The sequence below is a fragment of the Phodopus roborovskii genome, unplaced genomic scaffold (genome assembly GCF_943737965.1).
Source record: "Phodopus roborovskii unplaced genomic scaffold, PHOROB, whole genome shotgun sequence".
Taxonomy (NCBI): Eukaryota; Metazoa; Chordata; class Mammalia; order Rodentia; family Cricetidae; genus Phodopus; species Phodopus roborovskii.
This window is the reverse complement of record NW_026125397.1, coordinates 15,462,825-15,482,636: the sequence shown is the minus strand read 5'-3', so window position 1 is coordinate 15,482,636 and position 19,812 is coordinate 15,462,825. Positions and strand designations below refer to the sequence as shown.

Here is a 19,812-nt window from a genome sequence, read left to right as displayed (position 1 = left end):
AATGTGAAGCAAACTGAATATTTTTATCTAGCAACTACTTAAGGCTATGTTAAAAGCCTCTCTAGTTTGTGTGAATAAGTGGTTTGGAGTCCTGGAAAAATATTTTCATCATCTAGGAAACGAAGATGGATGACTGACAAATAGGTGATTGATAGACAGAAGGGCAGACAGATAGATAGCTTGCTCTACTTAAGAGCAATTAAGACAGTATGTCTACAGGTGGGATTACAGCATTAATACTCTTAAAGTTCCTTTAGATTTCCCATTTTGTAGCCATCCCTCAAACTGGAAGCAACAAGCTGTCTCAAGCACTGACAGCATTATCTCGCCACACAATTTTCTGTATCAATAGAGCATGTCTAAAAGCTTTTCTTTAAAGCCCTGCTTTTTGTGTGATGGCATGATCCATACTGCATAATCCCAGGACTCAGGAGGCAAAGGTAAAAGAATCTCCTTCAGTTTGAGATCAACCTGGACTATAGTGTGAGACTATGTCTCAAAAAATAAAATAAATGAAATGAAATGATTAAAATCAAAACATAAAGCTCTGTTTTTTGTGCATATCTTGAGTACAAATCTAAAAACTTTCTCTCTATAAATTCAATGAATTTCAATAAAACATATTACTATGGCAAATAAGGCAAAAAGGTTTGGGTGAGGAACAAAGTCAAATAAAATTTATAGATGCTTTATGAATGATGACAAGGAACCAGTTCCAGCACATGAATAAGAGGCAAGGGAATGAATTTATAAGAGGAAAAAGTCATAAATAATTCAAAGTACATTTGAAAAATACTACTATAAACGCAATAAAAATGGACAGAGTAAACTTATCCTAGCAAGATCTAAAGCTCAACATTTAAGACCGAATATATTGGGCTAGGGAAATAGCACAGTTGGTAGAGGGCTGCCTAGCATGCACGCAGCCCTGGATTTGAGTCTCAGCACAACAAAAACTGATATGGTGGCTCATGCCTGTTATCTCTGCAGTCAGGAGGTGGAGGCAAGAGGATCAGAAGTTCAAGGACATCCTTGGGTATATAGCAAGTTGAAGGCCAGTCTGGGCTACATGAGAACCTATCTCATATATATGTCTGTATGCACACTATCTCATACAAAATATATATGTATCACATATATCCTATCTCATATATTTATACATTTTTATATATATGTTCACATTCTCCAATCTATTGAGATCTTGTAGGAATGTGTAATTACTAATGCATCAATTTAAATGGGAGAATATTAGTGAACAATGGAGAGTAAAAAGACTCATTTTGTTAAAGCTCTGTCACTGTAGTCTTCAGTCATCTTGGCTGGGCACCCTGTTCCAATCATCATGTAATGAAATGAATAGATAACTCCCATTCACATCCCCAGCTGCAAAGCCATATTCTTCACAGCTGAGCCACCTCTGTCTTCATCACTTAACACAAATTTGCACAGCTATCAGAATACAAAGCTAAGCATACTGGCAGCTGGAAACACCTGGGAGATCTGAAGTTCTGGATCTGAATCTAAGACTTGCATGAATAAAATGATGGCAAGATATGGTTTTGCCAATCAGCTGATGAAAAGAAAGACAGAAATAATCCGTCAATGGTAACGTATTTTCAGAGAACAACTGCTATAGCAAACAATTTCTTCTTCAAAGACGATTGCATTGATGTAACACCACCCAGGGAAGACAGCACAGCTCCAGGGAAGCCTGCCTCTTGGAGGGGGAGCTCTGGTTTCTAAACACCACAGCATGTCAGAAAAGGAATCAGCGTCTTAAAGCAGACTAAGCCAGCACCCAGCAACCAGCCAGGGGAAGGGCTGGAACTAGCAAGCAGTCTGCAGAAATATCCTATTCCAAACCATACTGTCCATGTTGAGAATATATTCAGTAAGCTAGTGTTCAGCCTACAGCCAGGGCTAGGTAAACAATGAGGAATTCAGTATAAGTACTGTTATAGAGTATTATTTTAACTAGACAGAGATGTGGTACATTTATTTAGGCTGCAGATTACTTTAACTGTGTAAAGGTGTGCTACGTTTGTTTATGCTGCATTTGTTTAATAATGTAAGGATGTGTGCTTAATTATAAAATGATCTGTTGCATCTGTCTCACCTTACACATCTAAGAAAACTGATTGGTCTAATAAAGAGCTGAAAGGCCAATAGCTAGGCAGAGAAAGGGTGCGTGGTGCTGTCAGACAGAAAAAACAAATAGGAGAACTCTAGGCTCAAGATGAGTAAGAGGAGGGACACACCTGGGGCCAGCCAGCCAGCCAGCCACAAAGAAGGAGTGAAAGTAAGATACACAAAAGTAAGAAAGGTAATGAGCTCCAGGGCAAAAGGTGGATGAAGAGAAGCAGGTTAATTTAAGTTAAAAAAGATCTAAGGCCGAATTCAAAACTAAGTCTCTGTTGTGATTTAGGAGCTGGTTGATGGCCAAAAGAAAAAGCATGATTCAAAATAGACACACATCTGAGGGCCCACTCTATTCAAGTAGTTTAGTGGACATTCACGTGCTATGTTGCTGCTTTTAGGAAATGAGCAGATATAGGATAAGGAACAGGTGAATGAGCCCTACAACTGCACCTTCCAAGAGTGAACTGCCTTGGTTTGTCTGTGATGAAGATGAATCAAGTCAAGATCCTTCCTTGGGATTCTTCATTGTGGGGAACTCACCTATACAGTGAGTCAAATACCAACTTCCTAAAAGTCTGTCTGCGTCCTAATCCCCAGAACTTGACTGCCACCCTTTTTTGGAAAAGGGATCTTTGAAGCAGGAAATAAGCTGCAAATCTCGGTCACCTTAGGTCATCTAGAAGGACCTTCATAAGAAAAGACAAATATCCGACAAGAGAAATAGAGGAAGATTTCAGTCAAGAAGAGGAGATGGCCATATGAAGATGGTCGGGCATGTCAAGAACCGGAGTCAGGCAGTAACAAGGCATGAAATATCTAAAATGCATTTACATGAAAGATAGACAGATAGACAGATTAACAGATGACAGACATAAAGAGATAGATGGATAAGTAGATGGAGGATAGGTAAATAGAAGATAGATATCTGACAGATGTAGAGATAATTTCAATAGAATTATACTACACAGGGTGATAATGTTTCCCCCAAAAGTCACTGACTATTGACAAAAACCCACAGTGCCAGGCTATACTATAAACCTTCCTTTGGGTTGATGGTCAGGTGGTCCAAGAGATTCCCAGAACAATGTAGGCTTTTGAAGTTGCCTCGCACAATTTGAAGGTTAAGACCCTGAAGACATGACTCTCTTTGGAACTCTTTGGACATAGGCCAGGGAGGAACTGAGCTGCAAGTTTACACCCTAAGGACACTGTATCAAAAAGTGCTATGCTTGTCTTCTGTCACTGGGTTACCTCACTTAGGATGGTTTCTCCCAGTTCCATCCATTTGCCTGTGAATTTCACACTATGGGTGTGTCACCGCTGGGCTTATGGTCATACAGCTTGTGCTACAAGAAAGCAAGCTGTGCAAACCATATAGAATGAGCGGCACCTCCCCCCATGACCTCTGCATCAGCTCCTGCAAAACGAAATGGTGTGTGTGTGTGTGCGTGCGTATAACAACAATAAAAAAGAGGTGTGAAGGTGTGAATTTAAGAGGGTGTGGGGAATATAGGAAGAGTTTGAGGAAGGAGGAAGTGAAAATGATGGGCATATAGTAATCATGTATGAAATCCTCAAAATAAAAAAAAAAGTTCAAAAGTGAAAAAGTGAAAAAGTCAATGGCAGTCCTGCCTAGATCCCTAAGAGAGTTTGGCTTTGAAGATACCTTTAGTGACTTCTATTCACAAATTTCAAGTTTCCTCTCACCTTCGTTCTGAGTCTGCAAAAGACATTTAGCACACATTTGCTCTACTAAGGAACTTTAAGTACATAATGTGTGTTATTCATTATAAGCATCATATTATACAATAAATCTTTGGGATATTTTTCCTGGGTAACCAAAACCACGTCCATTTGACTAGGACTAGGTTTTTTTGCCTTCTTGTCCCATCTCAGTCCTGGTGACCAATACCTTACTCTCTGGTTCTAACTAAAAGAACTATTTCAAAGTCATCCCATCAGAGAGTATGTTTACTTCAGTCTGTATTACACTTAGCACAGCACCCTCTTTTGGTAGACAAAATCAGTATGTAACCCATTCAAAGCTAGTCAAGCAGCAGAATAAGAACACTAACTATAAACTATATAAACAATGAGATAAAAGTGAGCACAAGATGGATGGGAGCAGAAGAATTTAAAACAATAAGAGACCCTAGATTCTTCAAGCTGTAATGAGACATATCTATCTTTACATTTTATGTAATGATAGTTACCAAAACTTTCCCACGATAGAAAACGATTTTAAGAATTTAAATGTTTGGAATTAACAAAGGTGAAAAGAATTCAAAGAGGGGCAGAACCATTTCTAAAACCAATAAAACCTAAGAAAAACAGACAAGGAAAAAGTAATGTTTAGAAATACAATTTTAGTACTAATTAATTCCTTATTAATCCCTGTGTATGTGTGTTCATGCACAAATGTATATGCTTGTGTTTAATTCATAAACACTCAAAGATAATGGACTACCAAACTAATAATATGAGCACTTTGAATATAAATTAAGCTTCAAATGAAATAAATATGCATATTCTGTCCTCGTGGACATAATACATAATTCATTAGAACATAGGTTGAAAATACATTGGATAGTTTGGATATAATTGATTCTTAATTGCCCTAGTCAGTGAGGAAGAAGCATTAAGTGTCATGAAATATTAGTTTGGGGTATGTTTCATTTGTTTATGCTGGGGAACATTTGTTTAATTGTCGGGCCCATAAAGATGGCTCGGATCCATCTTGGCTCGAGGTCAGAGAGTTCAAAACTTTCCTTACTTGAGTCATAAGACCTAAGGGTCTAAGGTGTGGCTACTGTAGGTTGCTTTGATCTTGGTAGAGTATCAAATATCTAATATAACAACAGACTTGGGTCTCAGGTGTGGTTACTCTGGACCCTCAAGGCAAGATAATGAGAAACTGAGCCTAAGGTGTGATTACCAAATGTTTGGAGGATTAAGGAAAGAAAGTCTGTTTCTTACACATGATAAAGAAGTCTTCTGCCACGTCCCCCTTCTGGTTGGGGTACTTAAGAATGTTGAAGAATAAATTTGGGGCATTGAGTATTCACTGGACAGCCCTCCTGACTCTATCCTGTGTCTCTGTCTTTTTCTTAGCAGTTTAACCTGCCGTTTCTCAATCCATACTCCCCCTCTCAGGCACAAACACAGGTTAATACAGACCGGTGCCACGAAGATGGGTTACAGCATTTAATGATGCAAAAATGTGTTGCATTCTTTTATGCTGCATTTGTTTAACTCTGCAAAGCTGTGACACTTTGCCTGTCTAAAACACCTGATGGTCTAGTAAAGAGCTGAATGGTCAATAGTGAGGCAGGAGGAAAGGATAGAAAGGGCTGGCAAGCAGAGGAAATAACGAGAAAGAAAAATCTTGGATCAATGAATGAAAAACAGAAGGAGCAAGAGAAAAAAGAGGAGAACTCAAGGGGCCAGCCACCCAGCCACACAGCCAGCCACAGAATAAGAAGGAAAGAAAAGATATACAGAAATAGAGAACGACAAATGCCCTGAGGCAAAAGATAGATGGGATAATTTAAGTTAAGAAAAGATGGCTAATGTTGGTGGCACACGCCTTTAATCCTAGCACTCAGGAAGCAGAAGCAGGCAGAACTCTGTGAGTTTGAGGCCAGTCTGGTCTACACAGCAAGTTCCAGGACATGCTCCAAAGCTACAGAGAAATCCTGACTGTAAAGGAGAGGGGGGTGGGGAGAGAGAGGATGGCTGGAAACAAGCCAAGCTAAGGCAGGGCATTTATAAGTAATAGTAAGACTCCATGTGATTTATTTCAGAGATGGGCAGCAGGTCTCCCCCCCCAAAAAAGAGCAAAACCAACAACTACACGTAAGTAATGAGTCACATAGAACTCATTTATATAGACACCTGTTTACATAACAAGTTGCTATTCTGATTGTAGAGAGTTAGTTAGCTTTGCATTCTGATAGGGAAAGGAATAGCTGCACGGCCTGAACCAAAGCTTCCATTCATAGATAACTCAAAAGTTGGTAATCCAGGGATAAGTAATCAATTTTGACCTTGGTAAGCATGGGGAGTTTTGTGTATTCTTATCAAATTAGTTTTTTAATACCAATCTCAAACAGTAGGCAATGAGGAAAGAGAATGATTGAAAGAAACTTACAATAATACACGTTGGAACCTCACGAAGAGAATATTCTGCCTTATTGGGAAGTTCTTGATGGCTTGTTAGCTCATACACAGCAGGATAGGACAGCAGGTTCACCAGTGCCAGGAAGGACTAGGGGAGGGGATGAGACATTGAAATTACTTGTTTTTGTTTTTAATTTTGCATTAAAAATAAAAGAGTCATTCATGTAAATGCTACAACCCTCATGAACATCAATTGTCAGCATGAGATATATACCCATTATAGGAAAAATAAACCTAAATGGCAATATTCTAAAAGCTTGGGGAACTAATATAACAACCATTATACATGTAAGAATTAGAAAACATTTCAAAATGCTATATAATTCTCGATGTTAAATGAAAAACAAAAAAGTGTCCGCTTTCTCATACCTTATACCATTGTAACTAAGAAAATCCAAGAGAGTAACATTCTAAGGCAAAATAATAAAGTCCATATATTCTCAAGCTTAGTTGTAGACAGACGTTACTATTCTGCCTACTCCCACCACCATTTAGAACCAAATAAACACACAGAGGCTTAGATTCATTATAAACTGTTTGGCCAATGTCTTGGGCTCCTTATTGGTTACCTCTCTCGTAATTACTAACCCATAACTATTAATCTATGTATTTCTCCATGGCCTTAGCTTACCAGAGAATGCCTGGTTTCCTATCTTCCCACCAGCTGCATGGCATCTCCCTGGCCCTCCTCCCTGCATCCCCTCCCCAGAATTCCCCCCCCCCCGCCTCTCCCTGGCCCTCCTCCCTGCATCCCCTCCCCAGAATCCCCCCCCCCGCCTATACTTCCTGCCTGGCTACTGGCCAATCAGTGTTTCAATCATCAACCAATAAGAGGAACATATATTAACAGCATACAAAAGGACATCCCAATCACTTAATCCATACGATTATCTTTTAACATACTCAGTGAAAAATCAAAAAAAACTAGACATTATAGTTAATTTTCAAAAGCCATGACCATCCTAGCAAAAATAGCTCCTTTGTCCCAGTATGATCATTCCAAGTTCACCTCTCCACAGCATTTGTAAGCTAATCCATCTCTCTATGACATTTTAGCTTCATCAACTTAACAACAATTGGATATACTTCTCACACAAATTCCATTCTTGCTCCTAGCTCTAATGCATTCCATGGGTATCCATCCTTGGACAGCAAGGAAGTCCAAATTCTTTAGATGATTGTCACAGTACTTCACTCTCTTCTCCTGCATCCCCAAAGCCTCATTTCTCACCATCCTCCCAAATAAAGTCACATGGTCTCCTTCAACTGACTCCACCTACCCTCAACTGCACTAATTTCAAGTTTGTCATATGCTTTCCAGTTGACTCTGTCCTCTTCCAGAAGTTCCACACACTTACTGGCTTATATATTATTTGTAGTTATTTGTAAGCATTGTGTTCTGCTTCATAGTTTGATATTTTAAAAATTCAGTAGACTGAAAATCTGTGAGTCAGATTTTTTACTATAAGAAAAATAAAAATTTGAGAAAATTTTTAAAAAATCTACTTGATTTGATTTTTTTCATTAATAGATGAGGAGACTTAAGGGCATGATAAAGTTTGACTAATAACTCCTTTGTATGCAAACTAAGATACATTTTCTCTTTTTCTGTCAAAGGTTCCTGTCTGCAAATGAAAAAGTGGCTGTCTGATACTATTTAACAGGAATAGCCACTGTCCAATCCTTGTTTGTGAACAGAAAAAGTAGAGTCCACTCCCTGTGTCCTCCTTTTATACTCAATGCAGTGATAATTCACAAATTACAGTGGGCATATTGTAAACATATACAACATATGGTGCTTTGTACCAATTGCATCTCTTGATAAAATATGAACATGCATTAAGCAACCTCTTAAAATAAAGATTAAATTTCTTACCAATTCTAATAACATAAGCCAGAATTTAAACCTAATATACATTAGCATCGCAGTAAAATTGCCAAATAATAAGTGAGAATGTTTAGTTAAAATTTACAGCGCAGGCTTAGTTAAGAGAATGCTATGAAAGAAAACTATCACTCTAGGTAAGTATAGGAAGGAGGAAGACTGGATATCAAGGAAAGCATGTTAGAGAAAAGTGTCTCTAAATTACTATAAAAGGAACTACAAGGAAACTAGACAGTTCATGGCCATCAACAAAACAATTACACAAACAAATTCAAAACACGGGTATTAAGTAGAAGGATGATTTGCAGATTTCAACATAACTTTTGAAAATTAATTTTAATACCCAGAGAATATATCAAAGGTAAATAAATATAACTTCAAATGTTTTAAACATTTCATGATGCTAATCCAGTAATATTTAGATATAATAATATATTAATCTCTTCTGTAAGTAATGGGTTACAAATACAATTTATAAATTGAATAGATATCCACTTTGATAGGAAGTGGATTTCTTTATCAAACATACAGCAACATATTGAGGGTTTCTTATTATTTACACAGAATAGCTCCACTTGTGTTTATGGAATCTCCTTTCTAGGAAATAATTCTGTTGGTATACAATTGTAATAATTTCTGATAATCTACCTACTCCAAGCAAATTAAGTTGCGCTTCAGATGAAAACAATCCAATGATTGTATTTGAAAACAAATAACCTGCATATAATTCTAAAGAGACTTGATAAGATTTCAGTAGATTACCACAAGAACAAACAAACCCATTTCTCACTCACTAGACATTTTTAAAGGCGCTTAGCATATTATAAAACTGTGATGGAACTGAAAATATTTTCAATGCAATCATCAGTTCCCATAAAAGTACATTAAATGTATTTGTGGTGTCAGATATTATCTTAAAATTGAAACAGCACAAAACATCTATCTACTCATCAATGTTTAGGCATAACAAGGTTTTGTGTAATGATGCTAATGAAACTAGGTTTAGTGGTTAATGAATTTTAATATTGGCATTTCAAGCTTAGAATTACTTAAAGTGACAAAGTTCTTATGAACTAAAACTTATGGGTTCATAATGACTATTCACTCAAAATGTTTTAATACCAGGTGCCAGAGCCAATTAAAACATGAATGAAACAATAGTCCCTGCCCTGAAGGACAGGACAAACACACTGTGAGGACATTCCACTTGGTATTATAAATGGCCTCATGGTACTGTGCTCTGAGGACAAGTCAGAGGTGATGAGGAGGATTTCACTACCAGGCAGAGTGAGGGGATGTGCGGGTGTGATTCAGAGAGAGCTGACCAGACAGGATGCAGTGATGTGCTATGATAATAAGACCCATGGACAGCGCCTTCAGAAAATTAGTACAAATTATCCTTTATACTTTAGAAAGAAGGAAATAATTTGGGTGGTAGACAGTATTAGAAAGTATGAAATTAACGTTGATTTTGACGTTTCAAGAGAGAGTTCTATTTTATCACGACTCCTGGGAACAAATCAGAAAGTAATTCAAGTGGTAATAACAAGTAAGTGTGGACGTGTTGGTCTATAGTAGAGAAGATGCTTAGTGTGAAAAACACCTTCTTCCGACCTCTCTGCTTCAGTTCCTGCCCCAACTTCCCTCACCAATATCCTGTGACTAGTACACATGAGCCAAATATGCCCTTCCATCCCAGAGTTGCTGTTGACCGTGGTGTTTATTGCAGCAATGGAAAGCACACCCATATACTAACTAGGGCCATGCTACTCTTCTGTTCTCTACAGGGTTCCAGCATGGCTTTTCCCAAGCCTTAAGAGTGAACTTCACAAAGACAGCATGTAGTTGGAATTTAATTTATACATCTTTACTCAAGAGTGAATTTCACAAAGACAGCATGTAGTTGGAATTTAATCTACCTACACCTCTTTACTTAAGAGTAAACTTCACAAAGACAGCATATAGTTAGAACGTATTATTCATACAATTGCTCATTCATTTATTTGCTCAGTGTGTGGGTGTCCTTTTAATATAATGCAATTGTAGTAACATTAATATTTCAGGCTACTCTTTTCCTATCTGTTTTCCCTTACTGACCTTCAGTTCCTTTGGATCTTACCTTCTCACCTTTTCTAGGGTTTTTTGTTTTGCTAGGTTTTTATAGTTTTTAACATTATATGATATATCTCTGTGCTGTTTTTAACCCCTTCATTTTTAAGTTATTCTTAATGTTCATGTTTTGTACAAGAGGGAATTATCCTAATACCCTTGTGGGGAGGGGAAGGAACTTCTGAAATATTAGGTAGAGGGGAGTACCTTAAATAATTTTGTGACATCATTATACTAAAAACTGTTCAGGCTTCCACTGCAGGGAATCATTACTTCAACTAAAAGAAATTAGGAGACCGTGTCACACATAGGAAAAGCAATTGCATTTCAACAACACTGGGTAAGCATGTCTACAAAATGTTTGCCTCATTCCTCTAACAGCACCTTCCCTCTGCCTGCTCTACTGTTCACTTCATCCGATTCAAATCCAAGGGCAAAAGCTTCCTGATCTTCTGTGGTCTTAGCTTGTGTCTGTTTTTCATAACATGCCTGGGGTGTTACTACCCTTACTAAAATGCATAATAATCATAACACAAAAGAATACATTTCCCAACTAACATTTGTATGTTACAGCTCTATTTTAATGAAAACTATTTTAGGTATTAAATGAGAGAAGGTCCACTTAAGAAAGTTAGTCAGGTGGTGGTGGCACATCCCTTTATCCCAGCAGTTGGGAGACAGAGGCAGACAGATTTCTGAGTAAAGGCAAGCCTGGTCTACAGAGTGAGTTCCAGGGCTACACACAGAAAACGCTGTGTGGAAAAACAAAGCACATGAACGAGAAAGTTTGCTGCTTATCAGTGACATGGGTCAGGTTTCCATGGAGTTATGGAGTCATCTCTGTGTAATATACTTCAAATCTGTGCATTATTACATCACATGCCTCCTTACCTTTTGACAGCTTCGGTCAATAGGATCCACTGGAGTAGCTTTGGGATGGTTTACCCTTACATCATCTCTTCCACATTCAAGATTGGACCATAACTCAGTTATTAGTGCACTAATGAAGCCTAGGAAGAAGTATTACTATGTCATATTTATAGCACAATTTATGTTATACCATAAAATAGTATAGTCTGGTTTACGGAAGATGGGATCATTCTTATGAAAAGACTTATTTACTCTCACAGAGAATTAACACTTGCATCTTACAGAAATAATAGTGTAATCTCTACCCTTGTTAGAAATGGTACTTGTTATTGTTACTAAATGTTTATGATACATACCTCATTACCCTGTAATGTTAAATAAATCATGAGAAGTATCTCCCAGGAGACTATGAAGAATGTGTTCAGGAGTTAGAGGAAGAAAGAGGACGCACCAGCAAATCAGGCAGGCATCAAAAGATACTGCTGTTCACCTAATCTAATAGTCATTCATAATTCCATGTTTAAAACAATTCTGAACTTTGCTTCAATGCAGCCTTCAAATTCTCGAGTCATAGAGTAATATGACTAAATGAAGATGAATACTAAAGCTGATGATTAAATTCTTTCAATCATATACTACTTATAAAAACCTATCATCTAATCATGGTCAGTAAGTCTCAGTTCCTTACCACATTCTAAATATTTGTCCTTATACCCACAGATAAGTGTAGTCCTCATCCCTATATCAAAGAAACTTCTCTTCCCAATAGGTGCAGACTATTACAGAAAGTCAAAACCAATCAAAACGCAGAGTGGTGAAGCCCCACCCCATCGGATACATCTACAACACAAAGCCCACACCTAAGGCTCAGGAAATAGCAGATGATAGCATGCTGACATTGTAAGAACCTGAGGTCAAGGAGTTTGCTGTTAAGAATGTGTCTCCTAGCAATGTCAAAAGTTACATCCATAAAATGTACCAACACAACTGCCTAAACATGAGCTGAAGAAGAAGACAGAAACTGACAAAGTGGCCAGGGGAGGAAGACTAAGGAAGCCTCAACCCTACACTAAGAACTACAGGCAACCAAGGGATGCTGCGAGCTGGAGAAACAGTCTTCCCCAGGGAAGAGCACACCAGCTGGCTGTCCAATACCAAGTGGCAAGCGCTAAAAGCATACAAGTAACTTTATGGAGACTGAGCAGAGTGTTATTTCTGTTTCTAGGGATTTATATGAATATACATACATGTACATGCAGCAATAATGAAAACAGAGGCCATGAATTTTAAAGAGAGCAAGGAGTACTTGAGAGGGCTTGCAGGACGGAAAGGGAAGGGGAGAATAGTATAATTTCATTAAAATCTCAAAAAAAAAAAAAAAGAATTTAGGACAAACTAATATGCTTATAACAAAATGAGAGAAGTGCTTTTCTGGCACAACTAAAAAAAAAACAATGCAGGTTCTATAACAGGATATTGGTGTCTAATTTAAGAGTTTATTAATTTGTTTGCATTCACAGGTGGAGGGTGATTCCTCATCATTAGAGACCAAGGAATTATGGTATTTGAGAATGGGAACTCCAGAGATTCCACAGCATACAAATGGGACAATGCATGTATAGTGTGACCTAGCAGTGCCTGTAATGTAAGCAATGTAAGTTCAGGGATCCATACTCATCCTATGACCTGTGCAGGATTTCATTTAACCATCTCAAGAAAAGTTTGGAATGATGAGGTTCAAAAGTTTGACTATTCAATGATAAGCAAATCTGGAGTAAAATTTAGTCTTCAAATGGTTCTATTAATATATTCCTGTCTACAATGCTACATAGATTTTATTCTAAGTAGAAGAAAAATGTGATTCAGTTTAGGGTCAGTTTTGTCAAGGAACACATACAAAGAACCAAACTGGTTGATAAAAAAAAAAAAAAAATATTTTGGTTTAAGTACTGAAGCAATAGTGATCACTGGTTCTGCTATGACAATTCATCATCTCCAACTGGAAGTTCTTCTCCCGTACCACAAATTATGCATTGCTCAGTGATCAGTAAAGTAAACATGGGGCATACTACAACCATGGTGGCTTCCTTTATTATCAATAAACCCAAATGACATCGGGGAATATATACAGACAGCAAACTGCAAAGAGTGTGTGAAGGCTATATAGTGAGGGAAATGCTTTCTAGACGGAAGAGGGAATGATGGGAACAAGAAACATAACAACTATGATGACTCTGCACTTAGATACATGTGCAAATCTACTAAACGCTGGGCCATTCAGTCAGAGACAATCAACTATACCAAGACAGAGCACACTGTTTAGGTTTCTAAGGTGAAGAGGGATTCTTTAATGATTGAACAAGTTTTAGCACAGATCATCAGGTACCACTGTTCTAAACACAAAATGGTAAAATAAGAGTCTCTACATCTCACAGGATAAATAATCCCCCGTGTAAAAACATAAAAGCAAAGACAATACAGCAAACTTTCTTTTTCATGATCACAAACAGTACAGAAGAATTTTAGAGTTAAAATTATTGTGGAACTTTATCCTGCTATTGTTCATTTTATTAACAGTGATCTCGTTTTATTTATGAGGAAAAAAAAAACTTGCCTGAATTTTGTAGAGCTACTGCCCCTGCTGCTGTGGATGCCACCTGTACAACCAATACTTCATAGCCAAACTTCTTCTGCCTGTTTATCTAACATAAAGAATGCAATGAGAATCGAAGAACACATCGTGCTATTATATGCAATACAAACTTACATGTACAGCTACTTACCACTCTTTAACAAGTAGAAGACTAGAAATTTCTTTCAGGTGGTAACAGCAGAAAAGCAAACAAACAATAACAAAACTCTCACAGTGAATCAGTACTAATGGGTATTTTTAACCATTTTATTTCTGATCTGAGTTTAGTCTTAGCTCACTGACTTTGAGAATTCACTTAGTAAGGTGCTAAAGAGATGAGACCACAGTTAAGGCCATACACATACTGCTCTTTCAGAGAACCCAAGTTCAGTTCCCAGCTCCATATGAGGAGGCTCACAAACACCTACACCTCTAGCTCCAGATGATCCAACACCTTGGCCTCTGCGGACAACTGAACTCACACACATATACATACAGTTAAAAATAAATATTTATGAAGACTCACTTTTTCTCATATTTATTTTCTTATAAATAAAGGGACTTGTTTCTCATAAAAAGGGACTTGGGTCATGGAAAACTAGGACAGTTTACAGTTCTAGCATCTACCAAACAATTGTTACTAAATTACATCATCCTATTATTTCTTTGTAGGCCACGTCTTCATTTATAAACATTCACTACCAGATTCTTAAAAGGTTTTTTAAAAGTCAAAACAAAAACTCAAAAAACTGATACTTTCTCCTTAAAATGGGTATTTCTAGAGGATATATTTTTCTCCCTAAACACCAATATATCAGTTTCTATGTAAAAATCCTTCAGTTTCTGTCAACTAACAAAGAATAAACCTACTTGGGGTGAGTACGGAAGTGAGCTTATCTCATCACATGATCAGAATAAGGAGGAGCAGCATTAGAATGCACCCATCAGACCTTGCTAGCCTGAAAAAATGCACAACTTCTGAATAGTTAACCATGCTGAACTGATACTTTAGAACATTTCATTAAAAGCACCTGGTTTAATTCCAAACTCTTCAAGCATAAAGTGTAGGCTCAGTTCTAAGGGAAGAAAAGAAAAGGGAAAAAACCAAAACCAACTTTTAGCTAATAAGGAGCTAAATGACCATGCTGAAAATTATTGGGTCTGTTCATCAATTTCTGTTTTCTATTGCTTATGTCTTTATAATCAACCTTCTTCTTCAATCTTATTAGTCATGTCTCCCATTTTCCTTGAATTACTCTCCACTCTTCTGCGGTGAGTAACACAGAAGTCCAGGATGATAAACACCCATCCTCCTTTCCCTGCATCTTCCTGCCAAAGAGCATCTCACACATAAGGCCCTCCCACTCGCCCTGGAAATTGGAGTATTGGAAGCCACATGGTTTGTCCAATTCCCACTTACACTAAAAAGGAAAAAAAATATCATAAGCTGGACACTTTATTAAACAAGATACATCTTCATGCACATGACCAAAAACTAGCAAAAAAAGATATCTGAGTTTTTGTCTGACCATTCATTATAACTAGCCAGCTAACAGACCCACAAAACATATTTCATAAATAACCTGGGCTCCCAATCTCTCTTACACAAAATTGAGAAAATAGCCTGGTCCTCGGGCTTTTTTGAAAACTATCTGAGGATGTAACTGATGAAAAATCGCAGGGCACATTAAAGTGTGACAAATATGCTAATGAAGAACTATCATTGTAAATCCCCAATGTCAAAGGGACAGTCTCTTCTAGACAAGCTACCGATATGATGCATAAACTATTAGGTTTTAAAATTTACAAACACAAAAATGACATCTAATTCTAGATGTATCATGTAAAGATATGCCTGCCTGATCTGAAGTGCCTGAATGAAAATGAAAATGTGCTCGAGGTACTTGCAAATTTTGATAACGATAAACAGTATAAACAAAGCCTGAGCAGTTAATTAGTATACAAGGACAACTCTAAACTCAGCTATGGGGGAACTCAAAATAAACTGGAACATTTGTAACATATAAAAAGTGTGTGTGTGTGTGTGTGTGTGTGTGTGTGTGTGTGTGTGTGTGTGGGTAAGGGTATTACACATAGTAAAATCCTAAGTATGTGTTTGGGAAATGTGTACAGGATGAAATGGAACTAGCTATCTGGAATGACACTAGAATAAATTGAATAAAACAGAATAGGAATCTCAGACAGATGGACAAGATAAGTATGCCATAAACTGAGGAACAGGGGTAACTATATTTTTCTGTACTCAGGGTCCACCTTCAATAAAACAAGATAAAAAATGTACCAGCCTATACACAGCTAACCTCACAAGCCCATGAAAAAACACAGACACATTTTCCTCATGCAAAGAATGTTAGAGGCCTACCTCAGAAAGTTCTTATTCTTCACCGGCAGAGACAAGGAAAGGGGGTTATTTGTTTTCTTATATTTTTAAGCAAAGGCGGGGGATTAGAATTTAAGAGAGTAAAAGATTACAACTTGCCATGAGACAACACAAAAACATCAAAGACAACAGATGCCAGAGATAAAACAACAATAACCAAACACTGTGAAATAACTGATACCAGGGCCTGGCTACATCTGCAAAGCACTTGTTGCATAAGCATGAGGTCAATCTCCTGAACCCACGTTTTGGGATGGAGGGAGGCAAGGGAGGCTGGGCTAAGCAGCACACACAGCACTGAGGATAAAGAGACAATGTTGCTGGTGATCCTTGGGGCTTGCTGGCTATCTCTGCCTAGCCCCAAATTGGTGAGCTCCCAACTGATAACCCTGTCTCAAAAAATAAGAGGGAGCTCTTTGCTACGTTGCAAGACGCTGAGTAAGAATGCTGATAAGCCTGATACAAAGGAGAAGAAAACTGCAGTCAAGAGGGCTGAGGTATGCCGAAAAGGGTAACCCGAAGGCTAAGAAGCCTCAAGGGAAGACCCAGGGCAGCCAGGAGCCCGAGCTGTTAGAGGAAGTGGGAACACTCCCAACCTGCTGTGCTCCTAGAAGGGTCCTGCGCAGGATGAGCACTCAACTGCTAAATCCAAGGTTGAGAGAAAACCAAAAATTTAAAGCCATGGAAGGACCCTGCCACTGTCAGGGTGACAAGAAAGGAGGTGTAAGTACATGCCTAAGCTTTGCAAGACACACCTAGGTGTGGCCCTGCCAAAGAACCATTGGGAAGGGGCAAACCCAGAGGAAGAAAGGCTTCCATGACGTGGGAAGCGGAACACCACACCATGCCCAGCCCTGACCACCTTCAATGGGCAGGCACCGAGCAAGAGAGGTTTCCTGAAATAACTTGAGCACTCAGCCTGTGGCTGGAGCTACTTCCCTCAGTCTTCACTGTACAGAACACACCAGAAGCCAGCCACTGCCACCTCCACAAAAAACTGCTGTCAGTGATGCTACAGTCCCCAAACACCTTGCTGATGCCAGCCAGGCAGATCTTTGACAGGAAATGGAAGAAATACAAGATTACTATGCAGAGCAAAGTTGATCAGAAAGCTATGGACTTGACAGTCTGCAAAAGGTCAAGCTATTCCTCGGCTCTGGGGATATGTGCAGTCTTTCAGGCTCTAACAAATGGAATTTATCCTCATAAATGGGTGCCCTGAATTTCTTGCCAAAAATCTAATTAAGCAACTACATGAAGTATATAAAATATAACTATCTATTTAAAAAATAAAGTGGAGAGCAATTTAGGAAGGCAGCTGACACTTACCTCTACATCCACCCAAGTGCATGCCCGTGAGCACACACACAAAGCACACCACACGTACACACACAGATATACATACCACACCCCCCACAAACACACACATACACACAGCATGTACATGCATTGCACATACATACACACACACACACATACACACACACACACACACACACACACACACACACACACACACAAAGCACACAGCATGTATGGGCATGCCTTGATCCTGACCAAAAGGCCAAGGAGCTACATTTAAAAAAAAAAAAAATCCTCAGAAACATACCTAAGATCCAAAAAATCCCAGAAATGCGGTTATCTGTATTATTACCGGAAAAACACAAAAGCTGATTATGAGTCATTTACTTCAGACTGCCTGATTAAATACCTTGTAAGTTTTATTTAACAGTATAATATAATCTCTCTAAAGGGAAGTTTGTATCTTTTAAAATGCCTGAGGCCTAAGCCTTCACTGATACATACATTTAGCCTTCACAGGATTTTTTTCCCCTAGAACTTCTTTCCAGCCTTGCTACATATGGATGTATTATATCATGCTTTCAAAACATCTGGAAAATCAACTGAAAATTTCAATTCCATCTGGCTGCTCGCAATTTCAAAACAACAGCCACAGACACAATATCAACTACCTAAAGCTTCCCTTTCAAAAATAAAAATAAAAGTAAATCAAGTGGTACCATGTAACTCGGGATTTTAAATAAAGCTTCATAGGCTGGTCACACACAGAGACCAGAAGGACTGTTTTACGACAACAACAACTCCTTTTGCTTGGAGCAGGCAGAAACTCATACCTGGAGTTTCTTTGCATACTGGTTGAACATAAACGTCACACACTCATTGATGGCCCCTGTTCTCTGAAGAAGTAGTAATCCTTTGGGAGTGGCAGCAAAGTTGAGTAAATCATCCAGCAAATTGTCTTCCCAAGCCATACTGGAACAGGGAAAGGATGGGGATAGAGGTATTTAATATTCGCAAAACTGAGATATTTAAGGTCGGCATGGACAAGAACTAAACTCACAGAGTACACCCTGAATACAGGTTGTTCGGTGAATACTATGAAACATGATGGAAACGGTGAGTGTTTTTCTCACGTCCTCTGGGACAGCTCCCATCGCTGAGAGGAGTATTCATCTCCGCACTCCAAGCCTTGATTTCTCATCCATGCCGTAATTTCCCATGATTCCACTGCACCTGGATCCCCCTGAACCTCAACTCTCCATTGTTTTTATGCATTCTTTTATGAAAATATGTGTTTTCTTGTGTTCTACAACATAACATGCATGCTTTCTCCTCTATTCTCAGATGCTGTTATTTTATTTGGAAGTGAATAGTAACAGTTTTTTCAAAACACATTTTTAAGAATGATAGCTTTTTCCAGAGGTTAAAAAAATTATAGACACTGCTGCAGTTGTGGAGTATTACTTTCACTATGTAATGATGTGTTACATTTGTTTATGCCGCATTTGTTGAATTACATAAATGTATGTTTTTGTTTAATTATGTAAAAATGTGTTGCTGTTTCACCTTGCCTGTCTAAGGTACCTGACTGATCAAATAAAAAGCTGAATGGCCAATAGGTAGGCCTCAACATTTATATATAATTAAAGTACCTAAGAATATACGTCAAAACACAACACAAATTTCAAAACACAACACAAATACCTAATGACTTTACACTGCCTTTTTAAAGACACTGTTAGAGTTGGGAGGTGGCCCCAAAGGGCCGGGGATTGTGCATTGCACTTCTAACTAGACTGGATATGGTGGCACATGCCTGTAATGCCAGCACTCAGCGGTGGAGCCCAGAGGGGCGCTGTGAGTTTGGGACAAACCTGGGCTAGAAAGCAAGTACTGGAAGAACTAGTGCTACACAACCAGACCTTGTCTCAGAACAAAGGGAAAATAGGTAAGTAAACACGCACTAAAGTTCTTCAGGAAAATGGTTCTCAAAGAGCAAGCATGCAACTTACAAATTGAGAAACAGCGTGGGAAGGGGCTGGGGAGATGGCTGTCTGGGTTAAGAGTACTTGCTGTGCAGGCGTGGACCCCAGCACCCTGCCATGCAAAGGGGGGACACTATGAGGCCTATAGTATTATCTTTTTCTGAAATTAGCTCTTGCCTTTAGGGAGACTGAATTTTGGCCAGTCCTTGCATCCCGGTTAGCAGTGTGCTCTGAGATCTAGAGCTGTGTTCTCAATCTGCCTTCACACAGTGTACTCAGCCCTGCTCCCTAAGTTGGAAGTGCTTTGAAA

General features: G+C 38.5%; 1 protein-coding gene across 1 annotated transcript in view; it reads right to left on the bottom strand.

Moving 5' to 3' along the window:
• The window catches only part of Tbc1d32 (TBC1 domain family member 32), a 165,993-nt gene that overhangs the window by 87,595 nt on the left and 58,586 nt on the right, over window positions 1-19,812 (bottom strand). Inside the window, exons 18-21 of the mRNA XM_051175508.1 lie at window positions 18,351-18,489; window positions 13,797-13,884; window positions 11,204-11,322; window positions 6,290-6,406 (exon numbers count right to left, since the gene is read on the bottom strand). Coding sequence (XP_051031465.1) covers window positions 6,290-6,406; window positions 11,204-11,322; window positions 13,797-13,884; window positions 18,351-18,489 — 463 coding nt within the window. The remainder of the gene's footprint in view (window positions 1-6,289; window positions 6,407-11,203; window positions 11,323-13,796; window positions 13,885-18,350; window positions 18,490-19,812) is intronic.